General features: G+C 43.5%; 1 protein-coding gene across 3 annotated transcripts; it reads right to left on the reverse strand.

The window, feature by feature from the left end:
- Positions 1 to 1,628: 1,628 nt before the first annotated feature.
- Positions 1,629 to 17,273, reverse strand: LOC133162524 (dihydropyridine-sensitive L-type skeletal muscle calcium channel subunit alpha-1-like). 3 transcript variants are annotated; one of them, XM_061291756.1, is made up of 42 exons: positions 16,974 to 17,273; positions 16,630 to 16,735; positions 14,238 to 14,377; positions 13,892 to 14,034; positions 13,625 to 13,777; positions 13,283 to 13,488; positions 13,121 to 13,224; positions 12,882 to 13,027; positions 12,663 to 12,744; positions 12,114 to 12,274; positions 11,413 to 11,638; positions 11,127 to 11,334; positions 10,921 to 11,041; positions 10,730 to 10,844; positions 10,498 to 10,600; positions 10,357 to 10,426; positions 10,158 to 10,290; positions 9,787 to 9,916; positions 9,650 to 9,709; positions 9,471 to 9,577; positions 9,313 to 9,400; positions 9,125 to 9,232; positions 8,960 to 9,012; positions 8,650 to 8,796; positions 8,279 to 8,480; positions 8,005 to 8,163; positions 7,630 to 7,740; positions 7,411 to 7,494; positions 7,217 to 7,264; positions 7,075 to 7,101; positions 6,878 to 7,003; positions 6,389 to 6,454; positions 6,231 to 6,322; positions 5,661 to 5,820; positions 5,362 to 5,489; positions 4,913 to 5,009; positions 4,010 to 4,112; positions 3,828 to 3,929; positions 3,476 to 3,610; positions 3,258 to 3,376; positions 2,897 to 3,026; positions 1,629 to 2,627 (listed from the first exon to the last, which is right to left on the reverse strand). In XM_061291756.1, exons 1-42 carry the CDS (start codon positions 17,159 to 17,161, stop codon positions 2,590 to 2,592), a joined length of 5,025 nt encoding a protein of 1,674 aa, XP_061147740.1. In that variant the 5' UTR covers positions 17,162 to 17,273; the 3' UTR covers positions 1,629 to 2,589. The 3 variants fall into 3 exon arrangements, with proteins under 3 accessions (XP_061147740.1, XP_061147739.1, XP_061147741.1); XM_061291755.1 differs by having other exon boundaries at positions 9,471 to 9,709; XM_061291757.1 differs by lacking the exons at positions 16,630 to 16,735; positions 16,974 to 17,273 and adding an exon at positions 14,642 to 14,813 and having other exon boundaries at positions 9,471 to 9,709.
- Positions 17,274 to 17,308: the final 35 nt, after the last annotated feature.

Raw genomic sequence — 17,308 nt, forward strand, 5'->3', positions numbered from 1 at the left:
CTTTAGTGGCCCCTCTGGAGCACCTTGAATAGAATATATTTGTACCCCAGGCCCAAAGAGTGAGCATTATGGGGCTACGAGGGGAATGTTAAAGCCTGGAGGGAGGCCATTAACCTTGAAGGAAGACTTTAAGAGTTGCCACATCACTCAAAAGTTTGGCCGGGGAATTACGATTAAGCTATTACTTGGAATCAAATTAGGACTGTTGTCATTTTACAATTAGAAGTCATGTTTTCATAATTAATGAAGATGTATGAGTCACAGTGGTTGTGTGACAGATGTGTGCGTGTGTGTGTGTGTGTGTGTGTGTGTGTGTGTGTGAGACATGTCATCACTGTCTAGCACACATGGGCGCTGTTGTCTGCATGGTGTTTGATTGGTTGGAGCAGTCGGCAAATGACAGTTGAAGCACGCACGCACGCACGCACGCTCACACCAAGTGCTTTTAGTAATAAAACATCTTGATGGATAGCCAGTAAGGTGGGGGTGCACTCAAATGTCAAGCAAGCAACTATCAGCAGAGCAGAGCAGAGCGGAGCCTTTTCAATCATTATTCATTCATCATAGTGCTAGACATAATGCCTCGAGTTTGCCACTTGTTATTCTTCCCGACGTTTGTCATTTGAAGTCTTCTTGAGACAAAACCCATTCCAGGGCTCAAAAGAGGACGAAATGTCATGCCTTGATTATTTTTGCCTGGATGAAATTGCACGGACACCAAGTGGTCCCATCGTGAAAGGCCAAATGTATCGCTCACCTGGAAAATGTCACTGCCAACAGAGAATGACAAGAGGAAGCAGATAACGATTTTCACAGCTACATTACAAAGTCCCATCCCCACAGAGCCCCATTCCTTTTGGATATTGCCACCAAACAAATGGAGTAACGGCCCTGTCAACAAAGTCCGAATCGGATCAATATTTCTAGTCTATCCGATCAGAAGCCCTTGTGCTTTGGCTACGTTGCCGTGGACAACCTTTTGAAAAAAGCGATGTTGACGGCAGATATGTATTTAAGATCTCTTTCATTTTGATACTCTTCTTTGATACTGCTTTTGACATGTCCTGCACCTGCTGTGTTTGCTTTGCAAATGGACTCAAATGTCTCAGTCGAGTCGGCAGCGTTGCCGTAAGAATTCTCTAAAGTGCTGCCATGAAACGTATTGCACAATCCCAGTCATTATTTCACTCGTTAAAAAATGGTGTGTTTGTGTGGATGAGCTGTAATGATGACAAAAAATATGAATTTGTTCTTTTTCACTTCCACAAAACTATCAGATGTGATTTGTATCTCTTTTAGGAACACTCAATTTCTATTGATGACATCATTACAAGGACTTCTGTAATTACAATCAAGCCGGCTCCATGTTGCCCAGGCGCAACTTTAACAATAGCCTTGAAGAAATGTGAAAAGTGGTTTTGTCGCTTGTAATCTGCCGCACACTGACAAGTGAATATTTTCAACATAGAATCTTGCAGATAAAATGTGGACAATGCAAGTGTGCAGAAAATGAAAATGGTGCTCCAGCCTGAAATGACAAACCTCTGTGGTGTTTTTATGAAATCAGAGAGACCTGTTAGAAATTCCGCCATCAAACAGACATGACACAAGTGGAAAAACAAACAGACTCGAAAATAGTTTCTTTATAAATGCCATCTCTGCATTCAACTCAGATCCCAATCAAGAATTTGAGCCTTTAATGGCTTTATTGGATGCTTTTACAAACAGATTGACCTCTGTGGGCTTAACCAAAAGGATTCCTTTGTTATCCACTGTAAGAAACACTGTCCATTTTGTTACAATTGAAATCAATGCCTTCAATTCCATTCAGGCCGATTCTCCAAATCAAGGCCCAACGAATACTTCATACAGTGTCAATTTCGACACGTGATCATTGACCGAAGCAGTCAAGCGCTCGCTCGCTCGCTCACCTTCGCTTTCTTTTGGCTATATCATGACTGCTCTCTAGTGGAATTCCAGCATTATCACACCAGCCTCCGCCCACTTTTTATTGTCGTTGATACTGCTAGGTTTCTTTTAGCGGCTTTATTGAGATAGTCGCTCGTGTTGGCATTTGTTGAGTAGAACCATAGATGTGTTTTTTTGTCCTCACTGTGTTTATCATCATGTCTCATAGCTGTCTGGGGGGTTGGAGTTGGAATGGCTCCATTTTGCCATCTTTCTGGACCCCTCAGACACCAGGCAGCTAGAAGAGGCCCTGGACAAACTGCACTTATCTCAAGCACAAAACCTCAACTAGTAAAGTTGTTTGGAAAACAACAAAGGGGACTTTCAAATCAAGTCACAGTGGTCAAACTGCACCTATCTGAAGCACACAACCTCAACGAGCAAAGTTGTTTTGAAAACAACAAAGGGGACTTTCAAATCCAGTCACAGTGGTCACTACTCAATTCAAATTGGCCAAGGAAATGCATTTTTCACTTTCCGACAGCTTTGTACATCCAGTATAGGCCAGAAATAAAAACAAAACAAACAAAAATATATAAATAAAGCAGTTCACTGTAGTAGCCACACAAAGGCTGCCATTGCAACAAGTTGCTTCACTTTTCTTCTTTCAAAACTGCTTTCTTAATTTGCTGAACGTGGCTCATTTCTCCCGGCTGTTTCTGTCAAAAGAAGTGTGAAACTGAGGTTAAAAAGAATACTTTTGAGAACCAAAACAAATTGAAAGTTCATCGAGTGGCGATGAGTTCAGGCCAAGGAAGTAAGTAAAAGCCATCCAAGAGTCATTTCTCTTCAAGCAAAGTAGCGGAGTAGCAGAGTCTTATGCAAGGGTCAAGTCAATCATTTGGCCTGAACATGCAATCATTTTGCTGCTGGTGTTTTGTTTTGTTTTTTATATGCTGCAGAATTCAAGCATGCATTGAATCCATACCTTTCGCGTGATCATTAGTGATCCCTTCTGCCATTTGCAGTGGCCGTTGACTTGTAGCCTGGTTGCCACTGGTCATATCAGTCTCCATGGCAAAGGGATCAGAATGGTTTCCAAAAAGACCGCCTTGCCTCTGTTTTGCCAAGGAATTGTCATATTGATTTACAGTCAGTCAGTCACAAATGCCACAAATAGCTCTTTGGAAAAACAGCTAATTATTTGACATTGAAATAAAAACATTCATATTTACAATTATTGAATCAGATTGTGCATTGCATAGAATTTGTAAAAGACTTACACATACACACACACACACACACACGCACACACACACACACACACGCACACACACCCGAACACTTACCCTGAAGATTTCTTCTACAGCTTCATCAGTAACTCTGTCCATCTCATCTTCATTTAGTAGATCACCAGAGATGGTTCGATGGAGCTCCGGAGCAGCCTCCTCCTCAATGTTTCGAAGTCCTGCCTGAAGGATATAGTATCTGGAGTTATGGCATCAGTATAAGAAATAGTCATGGTTGTCCTTGTTTCTTTCTGACATATACGTACAATGAACTATACTTGCCTGTATCTCATTTGTGGCGCTTTTCTTTGTTGGCCTGTAACCATAATATTCCTCCTGTCTTTTTTTCATTTTCCTGAAATAATCCTGAATTAAAAATGTCGCATAGAATTTTCCCACAGTCACTTCATCATCTGACAGTAAACAGAAGAGAAAGCAAGAAATGAGTTATTAACAATTGCTTCCTAGTACCGTAGTCAAGTCAAAGGTGATACCAATAACTCCAAATGTCTTTTCAAAAATGCATAACAGTGACCATCTCTATTTGTCAGTATTATCATTCCACCTCGTTTTTCTCTGTAATAATTTGAAATGTACTGTCATACATGAAGCGTCGGTCTTCACGCTAACCTCCTATCGGTGGAATGACCTGGTCCAGCAGTTTCATACTAGTACGCTTCCAGATCTTCTTAATAATTGCTCTCAGCTCCTCGTTGGCTTGTTCAAAATTACCTGGAAAATGAGTCAATATGTATAAGTTGTATCAAAAAAAAAAAAGAAAAGGAATGAAAGAAAGAATAGAAATGAAAAACCTTCCGTCTTTATTTTCAGTGCAGTTCTAACCAGGGCAAAGAGCGTTGCGTTGAAGGTGACTGTTCCATCACTGTTGAGCGGCATGTTCATGGAGACGAGCCTCTGCATCATAAGGAAAAAGAAAAAAATACATCTGTCATACTTTGGATTCATTTTTCTTTGTCTTTCATTTTGACATTTAGATTCAAAAGTAGATCATGCTTGTCTTTACTTTGATTTCTTTTTTTATTGATGTGTATTTATCTGTTGTGTCACAACCAGAGCTGGCAAATCCAAGTCACTCTCAGCCACGCCCCTGCAATCACGCTATTCACCGTCACTTGTTCCCAGCCAGTCAACTTCCCTATTTAAAGCCTGCTTGACTCGGTCCGTCAAGCGCCGCATGTGCAAAGTGTGCTGCTCGTAGTACCCCGACTCCCTCTACTTGTACTCAAAAGAAGCGGCCGGTGGCCAGGTACACACTCATTGGTACGACCGCTCCACTTGTATCATGAGTGCCTTTTTGCAAGAAAGATGCGTTCCTTCTTTTCCGGGACTGTTGTCACCAATATCCGTATTTGTTGGCGTGGCGGTTGAGTAGGACAAAGCTTCCTTGTCAGTGGTACAACACAAGCATTATTTGCAAGGAGTTCCTGTGACTGTAGTTGCTATACAGCTCTTGGCAACCATCTGACCACTTTTCCTTATCTTCATTTTGAGGTTTCATCAAGTTGTTTACCAAAATTGTATTCGCCATTTAACGTTCGGTATGCCTGTCAAAAACGTGATTGGTTTTGCATTTCAACTCAATGAAAAAGTGCAAAGTGCTCTTTCAGTGGATATATCCCAAAACCAAAACCTTTTTCATCCATCTTGCTCTCTTTGGGCCAATGTTTGTGCGTGCCTCTTCGATGTGTGCGTACCTTGCAGGCAATACGATGGGGACAAAACTTGCCAAAACCCAAAGGTGGGGGGATTCTCCGTAGAAGGGTCACTACATCCAGATGCTTGATACGCCCCCTAGGGGGGAACACAAAAATACAAGGACGAGTTGAAACAGGAATCAATGGACCGATGCATTTGTGACGTCACTTACCACAGCCCATGCACAGCAAGGCACGTGTACACAATCAAGCATTAAAGTGTTGCATGTTTTGGAATGTGTGAGGGCGCCTGCTTTAACAGATCAAACACGCAAACTTCATACCCAATTCAGTAAAATGGCCATATGTGTCAGCCCACGTGTCTGACAGAACGCAATGACATCAAGTCAAGTTCACCAGTTCAGCCAGCGTTTTTCCAAAGCTCTCTTTTGACCACATACGTGCGTACCTATGTCGTACGTATAGCATCAGTTAGCAATGACACTTACGTGGCCTCTGGGTCATATTCTGCCCATATTTTCTTGAACTCATCCAAGTGCTGGGGCCCCAGAATGGACCAATCACGGGTCAGATAGTCAAAGTTATCCATAATGACAGCCACAAACAGGTTTATAATCTGTTAATGAGATGAGCAACATTGCCATTAGAGGTGACAAAAGATCAAAACGACGGTTCCAGTGAGCGTTAAGCGCCGTTAAGCTACCTAATACACAGACTATGTGGACAGATTTTTTTTTCATGGCTGAATAATGTGTGGCTGATCCAACGGATTTTTCCTCCATCTCACCAGAAAAGCGCAAAGCATGTAGAAACTCAAGAAGTAGATGATGGCAAAGTTGGATCCACAGGTGAACTCTTCTCCAGGTAGGTAATCTGATTTGGCGTCGCATTTCTTGCCATACATACTTGCGAGCATCACTTCATGCCAGGCTTCACCTGTGGCACATCTGCAAAGCAACAAATGTGACCAGCGGACCTGCTGGCAACGCCACTTGATTGGATCATTTCATTCATCGTAGGTCAGCGTCTGAATGATGTCCAAATCAAACTAAATCTGAATTCATCTGGATTGCTAGTGTGGCAGTCTTGGAGCTACCAAGTGAAGCTGTATGCTGCTAGCATGCCGTGTGCCTTCTTCGTGTAGTCTCCATTTCCATCCATCATGTAATTGTTTGTAAACGCTAAAGGGGTCATGGCCGGGTTCCATCCTTTGATCTTCTACTGCTATCACACAGCAGAAAGGCCGACATTCTCCTCTCCAGCTAAATGGCCAGCTCTTTCTGGTGCATGTCTTATTGTTACTTGATAAAAGAAGAATAGCGCTTTTTGTCTCGCCACTTTGAATTCTAGCACCGACCTGAATAAGAGCAGCACAGCCTGTGGAAAGGTCTGGAAGTTATTGTTCCTGTTGATGTACGTGCCATCAACCAAAGCGATTTTACCAAATATCTGGAGAGAAATTGCCATCAAAGTCAGTTCAATCTTGTCAAAGCGAGATTTGGCAAGCGCACGTACCTGCATTCCAACAACAGCATATATGAAGAACAGCATTAGAATCAGCAGGGCCACGTAGGGAAGAGCCTAGAAGAAAAAGAGCAATCAAGCCAAACAGCAACAGCCTTATCGATTCAATTCAACATCCGTTGTCTAACATGGCTGGTATACCTACTGGCACACCACTTTTCGGGGATTAGTCGGGTTGTTTCACCCGACTTCATCCAAATAGTAGATACTGAGCCAAGTCCATTCCAGCTCTGGTCAATTCGAAAAGAATTTGCTGCATTGCTTTTGCCATAATTGTGCAGAGGATTCCCACGCTCTTGTGGAATCGTACACCGCCACTGGTTTTCCTCTCCTATGAGGTTTTTGATTAGCCTCTCTCCACAAAAGCTTAAGAGTGCTTTTCAAGATGTCACCCAGATGACCTTTTGATCTTGTCACTTTCTCATCTCAAGATGGATATTTGGAGGGCTTAGTACAATAGAAGACAACAATGGAACTAACCTGAAGGGATTTGATGAAGGTCCATAGGAGATTCCTTATTCCTTCAGAGCGATTCAAAAGTTTCACGAGACGCATAACACGAAACAGTCTGAAGAACGTGATTGACACGCTCATATTCTCCGAAGACTAAAAAGAGAGAAATAGTAAGAGCAGTCCGCAACACTCCTGGGCGACCACTCCATTGGATTCCGACTCACCGCAATTGCTTGCATCGGATCCACTGCCTGCAAAGGAAATGTTTGTTTTCTTTCTTGTTGCCAAAATGTACAGTGCACTATAGGATCTACAATGTATGCATTTGACAGTCTACGTGCAATCACAATGCATTGCTATAGTTACATCACAGCCATGGAGACAGTAGAGCCCTCCAGAGGACACCAGTGCTGCCTGTAGGGCAAAAATCAAGTCAAAAGAAATTGGACTTTGGTCTTCATACGGTTTGTCCCACAACACAAAAACACAACAAATTGATGACCAACAAAACAGAGCACAGACGCGAGTAGAAATTCAGCTAAATAAGGTGAAATACTCACATCGATTTCACTCAGAATCACATCCACGACACTTCCAATGACGATGACAAAGTCAAAAACATTCCAGGGGTCTCCAAAGTAGCCCTAAGGCAAAACCAGAATGTGGGATTATTAGCATTCATTTGTATTGTTCAAAAGGTCAATCAAGTAGTGCCTCCTTCTAAATCATTACGAGGCCATGTGTTGATGGCATGTGCAATGTCACCAATTTCGACTAACCTTAGCTTTGAAGGCCATCAGTTTCAGGATCATCTCCACAGTGAAGAGCACAGTAAAAATGACATTTAGCATGTCGGATAGGTGGGAAACATGGTCGGACTGATTACAGTGCTGTGGGTCAAAGGCCAAACACAAATCTGTAAGGTAAGGTCCATTTTGTAAAAAAGATTTGAGCTCATCATATCACGAGGGAATGGAAGCAATCACTTGGATACTTTTCAAATGAGCTATCATAGTTTGTTACTCAAGACAAATGAACGAATCGAATGAATTGAGTCGAAATGATAGTCTTGTATCGTAATAGTTGCCTTGGATGGAATTAGGCAAAAGGAGCAATGCAGAGATATCACAAGAACTTGTATAATGTGTACATACCTGCATTCCCAGGCACATGGTGTTGAGCATTATAAGAAGGAACATAAGGTATTCAAAGTAGCAGGAAGTGACAATGTACCACACTTGATATTGGTATGGGTTCTTGGGAATATAACACCGCAGCGGTCGGGCCTTGAGAGCGTACTGCACGCACTGGCGCTGGAGAAATCATTCAAGTCATGTCATTGAACTCTTTGAAGCGGGCATCCATGGAGAGGTGAAAAAGAAATGGGCTATGTCGTTTTGGGACACGCGAGTGTGCTGCTGAACATACCTGGTTTTTGTCAAGCTCACAGTTTTTATACTCTTGCTCTCCTTGCTCCTGGAAGGTGACGATGACGAAACCAACAAATATGTTCATCATGAAAAAGGCAATAAGGATGAGGTAGATGATAAAGAAGATTGAGATGGCGACTCGGTTGTTGTACACTGGCCCTTGATCCTCCGTGTTTGAATCGATGGCTTTGTGAAGGATCCTGAAGGAAGGAAGGAAGGAAGGAAGGAAGAAAAGAAGGAAAGAAGGAAAGAAGGAAAGAAGGAAAGAAGGAAAGAAGGAAAGAAGGAAAGAAAGACAGACAGACAGACAGACAGAAGGTATTTCAGTGGTCATTATGTGCATTTGTCCATCTTATGATGGTGACTTACTTGGGCCATCCTTCAAATGTGGAAATGGTGAAGAGCGCCAGCATCCCGTTGAAGATGTTATCAAAGTTGAGCTCTGAGTTGGTCCATTCCCTCTTGCGGACCTCCATCTCGTAAAGTGCTCCTTCCTGATACTTTATATACCAACCTCTGAGTAACAAAGGTAAAGGACTTTGGAACACCGATATTGCGCTCTGCTTGCTTCTGAGTTATGCTTGGGTTTCATTGTCTGCGCTATTATCCCATATCCATCAGCAGCGCAAGCCAATCTCATTTCACCATGCTTTATATTTACAGCAATGTGCTTGCTTACTTGCATTCTTCTTCAGTCATTTTGTCTGGGTCTGTGCAGGAATAGAACTTTCCCTGATAAAGTGTTGCACAAAAGATTTTCAGCAATCGAAGGTGTCGACCGACGTACAGCGTATCAAGTGAAACAACGGTAAAAGAATGCTATCCTTCATTGCCGTAGGATTACCTTGAAAAGCTGAACTCCAATGCAGGCAAACATGAAGTCGAGCAGCATGGTCACCAGAACAATGTTCCCGATGGTCTTGACGGCAACAAACACACACTGGACCACATGCTGGACATCCAATGAAATGAAAAACACTTGAATACCCGATGAACCCAAAGCTTGCCATCCCATCATTTCCAGCCCCATACCTTGAGACCCTTGGCTCGATTAATAGCTCTCAGCGGTCGAAGTACCCTCAACACCCTCAGGATCTTAACCACGGAGATGGCACTGGATCTAGGTTGAGAATGACAGAATTACAGAAGTTTGAACTGGAAGAATTGAGGCGTTTTTGGAATCCACCTACTCCATTCCCATGGAGAGTAATGATACGCTGACGACCAGTAGATCCAAAATGTTGAATGAGTTCCGGCAGAAAGAGCCTTTGTGCAGAAATGCGCCATACGTTGTCATCTGAAAAGCGGTGAACGCAAGAACTGAGCGTTTTGGTTTGGTCACTATATTGAATTTGGATGTTTTTACTACCTTGAGTACAATCTCTGCTGTAAACACTGACGTGAAGACGATATCAGCATACGCCAACACCTGTTTCACGTCAATTGCAATTGTGTGAATGAAACGTTTGCGAGTTGCGCAGCCGACACATGCGTACTGTTCATCACCTGGTTTCTGAAGGACATGGGGTCTATGGGATCCTCAGCCGCTAAGGAAACGGATGACAGAAGGATGAAAAGGAGGATGATGTTGGTGAATGTGGTTGCATTTATGATGCGATGGCACAGTTTGCGGAACCTAAAAAAGAACAGGGTTTGGAAATACAGAAAGGTTCAGCAATTGTCAGAGTCAACATTATGGAATTCAATTTGACTTCAACCACATATAGGTAGGTAGCAATTACAGTGAAAATAATCAATAGGAGTGCTGGAAGCGCAGCTGAGAGGGAGCAAGCTTTATTGCCTCTCGTCTAGGATCATCATTCATTTGTATTTCTTTGCTGACATTTTGTGAATGTCAGCAATCGACAAGATCGTACTTGTTTTGTGGCCCAAAGATGAAAAACGAACTGGCTTCTGGCATCGGTACCGCTTCTTCCTTTAACTGAAGATCAGCCATCGGACGGGGTCTCGGACTTTCCGGGATCTCAGGGTCCTCTTCTTCATCGTCACCTAAGTAACACGGGAAGGGGGATTAGCATGTCTTTTTTTCCATGCAAATATTGAAGCATTGTTTACCAGGAAAGTCAGCTGGAGGGAAAGGGTCTTTGATTTCATTCACGTTTGACTCAAACTCATCGACTTTGAGCTGAAAGTTAAGAATTGGATGAATACACAAAGCAGTGAAACACATTTTCGGTTTGCCTAAAACTCTCTTACTCGAGCAGTCGTGGGGAAGCCCTCAACACCCTTGGCTTTCTGCTCGGCTAATTTCTTTGCAAGATTTGCTTTTTCCTCAGAAGTCTTGTTGGGCAAGTTGGTCCTATGGAGCAGGAGATTCAGAGGATCGCTTCGTTTTTTATATCAGCGATGGAAAGTCGGTCGGTCGGTCGATCGGTCGGTCAGTCCGTCACAGAACATTGCATGCATGCATGCATCAAGGTAGATTAACCTGAGTACTTTCTTTTTCTTCTTATCCTCTGCTTTCTCCTTCTGTGCCAAAGTCAAAGACTCGGCCTCCGCCAAATTATCGACCGCAATGGCCAGGAAGACGTTTAAAAGAATGACTGAAGCATTTTCTGGTCAAAGAATACCATTTCACATTTGGGTGATGATGAGCATGCAGGCAAACGCAAAGGATACAATTTCCACAAACAAACAGGATGACAAAGTAAATGCTGACGAGGATTCCAGGCATGCTGGGTCCCCCGTGCGCCATGATGCCGTCATACATGACGGCGTTCCAATCCTCACCTGTAAGAATCTGAAACACATCATTTACCAGCTGCTAGCAATGATCAGCAATAGAGCCCTCGAAGCAAAACCGTCATTCCTTCTTCTTCCCGTACCTGGAAAACAGTAATGAGGGCTTGAGGGAAGCTATCAAAAGTGCTGCGGGGTTTCGGTTGGTCCGAAAAGTTGAACTTTCCTCCAAACACCTGCATACCCAGCAGGGAGAAGATGACGATGAAGAGGAAAAGCAGGAGCAGCAAGCAGGCGATGGAGCGGACTGAGTTCAAGAGGGAAGCTACCAAATTACTCAGAGATGTCCAGTATCTAAAAAGTATAGCAACCATATACATGAGGTCGTTGTTCTACTGGAATGTGTTCTACGTCGTACTTCAGCTCATTTACCTGGTGACTTTGAGCAAGCGTAGCAGGCGGATGCAGCGCAGCACGGAGATACCCATGACCGACATGATGTTCATTTGGACCAGGATGAGCTCCGTAATGCCGGTGGTCACCACAAAGCAGTCAAAACGATTGAAGAGGGACATGAAGTACGACGGCAAGCCAAGCGCGTACATCTTCATAAACATCTCCAGGGAAAACATGGCCAGCAGTAGAGTATTGGTGTTGTCTGCGCGGCCCGCAATGTCAAGGAATGCCCGGGGCATGACAAGAGCAGAATTTCAAGAGTTTTAGAATTAGACATTAAAAAAAGATATGCTTTCCATTATTTGGATCCAAATCAACAATGACATCATCACATTTTGGAATGAATCACATTGTCTGCTTATTCTTTTACACTTGATCCCTAGGAAATAGAAAATGCCAAATGAAAATGAATGATAATAATAGAAATCATATATTGATTGATCTCGTCAGGCAAATATTGAAAGGGCTTAAGAACAGATACAGAATATACCTAGTTTGAAGTCAGTGAGTAACTGGATACAAGCCCAAAGTTGGAAAAAAACAAAACAAAACAAAGCTATTCAAAGGCAACCCATCTGCAAGTGATTGTGGTTTTGGAGCAAAAGTGATGACCAAGAGTGTGTGTTAAATGGCCCAAATGGATTCATGCAAAAGTGTCAGGGAAGCGTTGCTCTGACCTTGCCAGTTGGTGAGCCCTTCAGACTGCTTGTGGTGTTCTGTCGCAATAGCAAGTGTATTGAAGAAGACCAGCGTAATCACCCACCAGTAGAAAAGTTTGGACTTAACATACGCTAGGCATTTACGGCGTAACCAACGGTTCCACTTGCGAGCCTGTTTACTGTGCAAATGTGAAGAAGAAGAAAGGGAATGCATCTATACAGGAAGGAAAAAAAACAGCTGTGGACAGTGGCAGCTGGTCAGTAAAGAGTGCTTCCGTTTAGCTTAGCTTAGCTTAGCTTAGTTTAGCTGAGTGAATAAGACCAAGTCGTCAATATGTGAGCAAAATAGCAGTGGCTTTTAAATCCTCATCAAGACCTTGTTGCAAGACTTTTCCAAAATTTGTTTTATTGTCTTTTTTTTTCCTTTAATGTAATTAAGAACAGATTTGCATTTACAGATTTGCATTCATTCATTTGCATACTACATATTTGATTATATTTCACAAGTATATAATGTCCGCCGTGGAGAAAATTCCACCAGCCGCCACTGATAGGAACCTTACTTACTAGTAATAGATGATCAACTGCATTGTGTCCATTTTACCGCCACTTCCTGCCTCTGATCCTCCATTTTCAGTGGGGAGCAAACCTGAATAGAATAATACATTTCCATACAGTTAGCCCTGGCATTGTGACCACCAAATATGGCCTCCGTTTAGTGCTATTGCTTCCTTTCCTGCGTTGTCAACAGTATTGATTTCTACAGCTTAATTGTGTAGGCCTTACTCTGGCCTTCATTGTCATTATCCATGACTTCAGCTTGGGTGATCCATTCCATATAACCCTTCAAGTCCTCATCCAGCTGCTGGGTCTCCCTCAGCTTCTGAAACTCACCCCGGGACTTGGCTTTCTCTCGTTCTTTGGTGAACTCACTAGCGAGCGAGAAAGAAGACAAGACAAAGATCAGGAGTGGGTGAATGGGAAAATCATCATTCATAAGGTTCCAAGGCTTCAAAAGTCCTTACCCACTAAGCACACCGAGAACCAGGTTGAGCACAAAGTAAGAACCGACCAGGATGAGTGTGGTGAAAAAGATCCAGGGCCATTCCATTCCAATGGCATCATTCACCTGTTAAATGCTTCGGGTCATATTTGAGCCCAAAATGTTTCGACAGCGCACATCGTACCCAGTAGAGAACATCCGTCCACCCTTGTGTAGTAATACATTGGTACACAGTCAGCATGGAAAATCCCAAGTTGTCAAAGTGAGTGATGCCATGGTTTGGGCCAGGCCAGCCGGCTCGACACTCTGTGCCGTTGATGGAGCACCGACGGCCGTTGCCTGCTTGGGCGCATGGGGCGGGCTTCTCGTTCTCCACTGTTGCAACGATGTCTGAGTAAGGACAACATTGCGAGAAGGTCACTTCCTTAAGTAGGTACACCTTCTACATATGCAGGAACTACAACTACATCGCCTCGGCCGAGCCTACAATACATGTGTGGTATATGGAAAAACAAGTACAGCATACCAGTGCCTGTATAGTAGCAGGTCTTGTGCATTTTACATTTGAATAGCTCAAGAGCCATTATAGAGTAGATGGTGACCATGAAAAAGACCAGGAGGGTTATGTGAAACAAGGGCAGCAGGGACTTCAGGATGGAGTTCATGACCACTTGCAGGCCTAAGGAGGAACACACTTCATTTTAGACAAAAGCCATCCATCTTTCAGTCTTTTTCTCGTCTCAAGGTGATCAACTGTTGTGTGTTGTGGATGACATGACTGCGGTGGACTTACTTGGGACTCCAGACACCAGTCTGAGTGGTCGAAGGACTCTGAAAGCCCTCAGAGCTTTCATATCAAAACCCCCACCTTTTTCGCCAACCACAGGCTCAACTCCACTGATATGATGAATAGCATCAACCGCCACAGTAAAGAGTCTGAAATAGCACATGAAGTACGGCTTTAACAAATGCAACATCGACGGGTACTTTTGATTTGCAAACGCGCTGAAAGCTAGCAAAGAATGTGCATGTATTGAATCCCCATTTTCAAATGAGGGAAACGATCAACAAACAAATAAAAAGTAACAATTCTAAAGGATAGTTTTCACAGTTCTATAAATGGAACCAGCAAAACTTACCCAACGGACACACAAACAAAGTCTAAAATATTCCAGCAGTTTCTTAAGTAAGCATCGGCGTGAAAAAGAAATCCATAGGCAATTATCTTCAGGAAACATTCTACAGAGAAGATGATGAGGAAAATGTATTCCAGGCTTTCCTGTAAGACAACAAGCATGACATACTTGCTAAGTGATGCTACTGAGAACAACCACAACCTCAACCTTATTTACAAATGATGATGTGATTTCATTCACAAAGGATTAGTTGACATCTGTTAAAGACCACGCGCCATCACAACGCTGCACAAAAGGTACGCTAACTACAACATTAAAAAAACTACACACACACACACACGCAAAAATCAACAACATTTTCTTAGGCCTCCAGACTAGTAGTTGTTATACAATCAGCTTGTTTGTACCTTGCATTTCCTGCCCTGTCATCACCTGACTTGCCAAAATGGGAAAGGGGTTGAAGCCATTTCACTCCTATAACTATATTGGCGTGATTAAATCCATCTCTACCTACCTGTTACTCTCACTCTACCTGTTGCTCATCTGCCTTGGACCTGGCACTGGGGTGCCCTATGCCTAACTTGTAGTCCATCCTGTGTATGCATGTCACTTATACAAGGCCGCGGTGTATGGCAATGTTTTTTATGGCCTCTCCCATTTCGGCGCAAGGCATGCGCTCTGCTTTTACGCAGCGAGCATGGTAGCAGTCTATTTTCGATACATAACACGCTGACGCACTTATCCCGCTGCCCTTCATGGGGATAAAGCAGTTACATGAGCCCATCCGTGCCCTTGTAGACTTGTCCTCGCAACTTGCAAGTGATCATGCATTCCATTTGAAAATGTGTCAGTAGTTCTGATTCTGTTTGAATTCAACTTTGTGTATTGCTAGTGTTTTCTATGATTTATTTATTATCGCGCCACCCTAAGGCGAGCGAGTGGATCTGGAGTGTTGGATGGATTTTTTGTTGCTTTATTTTGCTGACACCATTTTTTGGAGCATTGTGCATTTATACAATAAAAGTTTGATTCTGTTGCATGTCGGCATCAGTAAGAGTTGCGACTAGGGCTGGCTATTAAATCTGATTTCCAAAATTCCAATTCAATTAATTAAGGATTCTCTGCAGTTCCAAACCCTTTCTTTTTCATCTGGAAGACATTGGCAATACTGCAGAGCAGTGCGCCGCCACCGGTTAGCACAGTTGGGGTGCGGCTTCCATTCCACCTCCGGCCCTCCCTGTGTGGAGTTTGCATGTTCTCCGCCTGCCTGTGTGGATTTCCCCCAGGTCCTCCAAAGACATGCGCGGTAGGCCATACCAACTTGTCCGCCGTGCATGTGCCCCGATATTGGTTGCCAACCGGTTCAGGGTACGGACCGATGGAATAGGCTCCTGCACGCCCTCTACCCTCGTAAGGTTAAGCGGTTTAGAAAATGAATGTTGAAATGTGACCAAATCATTTGCATAAGAAATGCGTGGTATGCTAGGCTTCCCATTTTGCCTGTCTCCTGCCTCAGCAGCATCTTAGACGCCACTGAAGATATTTCTGCAGTCACATTCTTTTTGTGCACCGCTCCTTCTTTTCTCATCTGCTTCCTTTACAACCTTCTCCCCCTTGCTGTCTTACTATCTTTGCGAGTTGCTCAAGCATGAAAACGAGCAAAGCCTGCACCGATAACATCTCAGCAAAACAAGTGGCGGTGGCTTGTTACTCTGCCGCTCTGCTGGTGGCACAACAACAGGCGACGGACAGTCCAATTAAACATAACCAGTGGTGTGTTGCTCTTTCCGGGTGACCGACGTGTGACAACAGCACAGTAGCCATTTTATTATTTTCTCAAGGGACAATTTGAAATGACAGCAACTCAGTGCTTACAATTCCGTTCTGTACTGAGTGTAGCGAGATTTGATCCAATTCGTCCTTTTCTCCTCGTACTATTCAGGGTCACGGGGAAGCCGAGGCCTGTGCCAGCTGACGTAGCGCAAGGGGCAGAGTAGACGTTGGAATGATCAGCAGCCACAGGGCACATTCCACCAACAATCATTTCATATCTCTAGGCCAATATGAGCACAGGATGAACAGTGGTGGGCACCACTGGCATTTAGTCCATGGTTCTTCATAAAAACATGTTGGTCACGCGATGACAATGGCGTCACGCAAATGGAGGAAAAATAAACCAGTCTGATGTTTTTGCAGACTTCACCCATTGGTTTTCTGTTTTATCTTTCTTGTTCAGAGCAGCGCCAAGTGTGGCATTTGGACTCCTTTTCACTGACGCTCGCGTCCCTGATCCTACATTTAGTAGCTACTGCAAACCAAAGATTGTAGTTGTTTGAAAAAGAGTAAACAGACAACGACGAGAACAACAATACACACAATCATGCACCAGACGCACCAGATTGCTGTTGGTGATGTTGCTGTCTTCCTCAGGCATGGGTAAGTACACAGCGAGGGCTACGCAGTTGGCAAAAATGGCCAGGAGGATGATAATTTCAAATGGCCTGAATGTCATTTATAGGAGCACGCACGCATACTTTGATTGAACCCGAATCCGTTCAAATTCCGTATTATATGAGAAACATTGCTTTGGTGTCGGCAGGAAAAAGACATTTTTCAAAATGAGCCCCTCTTTCAAACTCAAATTCACACTCCAAAATCAATGAGTCAAGTTTAAAACGAACAAAGTGTACTCATCCAAATAGATCCATGTTTGATCCATTTGCCTTGAAATGAGGATACTTCCACTCCACGATACTGATGCAAGCCCGACGGAAGGGATTCTTGAGTGTCAAGAAGAGGAGAGAACGAGCAGGCCTCGGATTGCCACCGGTAGCCATCAGTTTCTTTAACTTCTCCTTCTGTTTTCTCTTCAGCGTTTCTTCATCCATGATGAAGGACGACAACGGGGGACTGCAACTGTCTGCCATCGCAACGATTGACTTTTGACCGAAAACCAATAGTGCTCAGGCTGCGCTCCCGCTCATCTTTATGCGTCTGGGGAATAGCTGTCCCCTTGGCTTGTAGACGACTGCTTGACTGAACAGCTGCTTGCTCCAGAGAATAAATATAGACAA

This window comes from Syngnathus typhle, linkage group LG11 (assembly GCF_033458585.1).
Source record: "Syngnathus typhle isolate RoL2023-S1 ecotype Sweden linkage group LG11, RoL_Styp_1.0, whole genome shotgun sequence".
NCBI classification, from domain to species: domain Eukaryota; kingdom Metazoa; phylum Chordata; class Actinopteri; order Syngnathiformes; family Syngnathidae; genus Syngnathus; species Syngnathus typhle.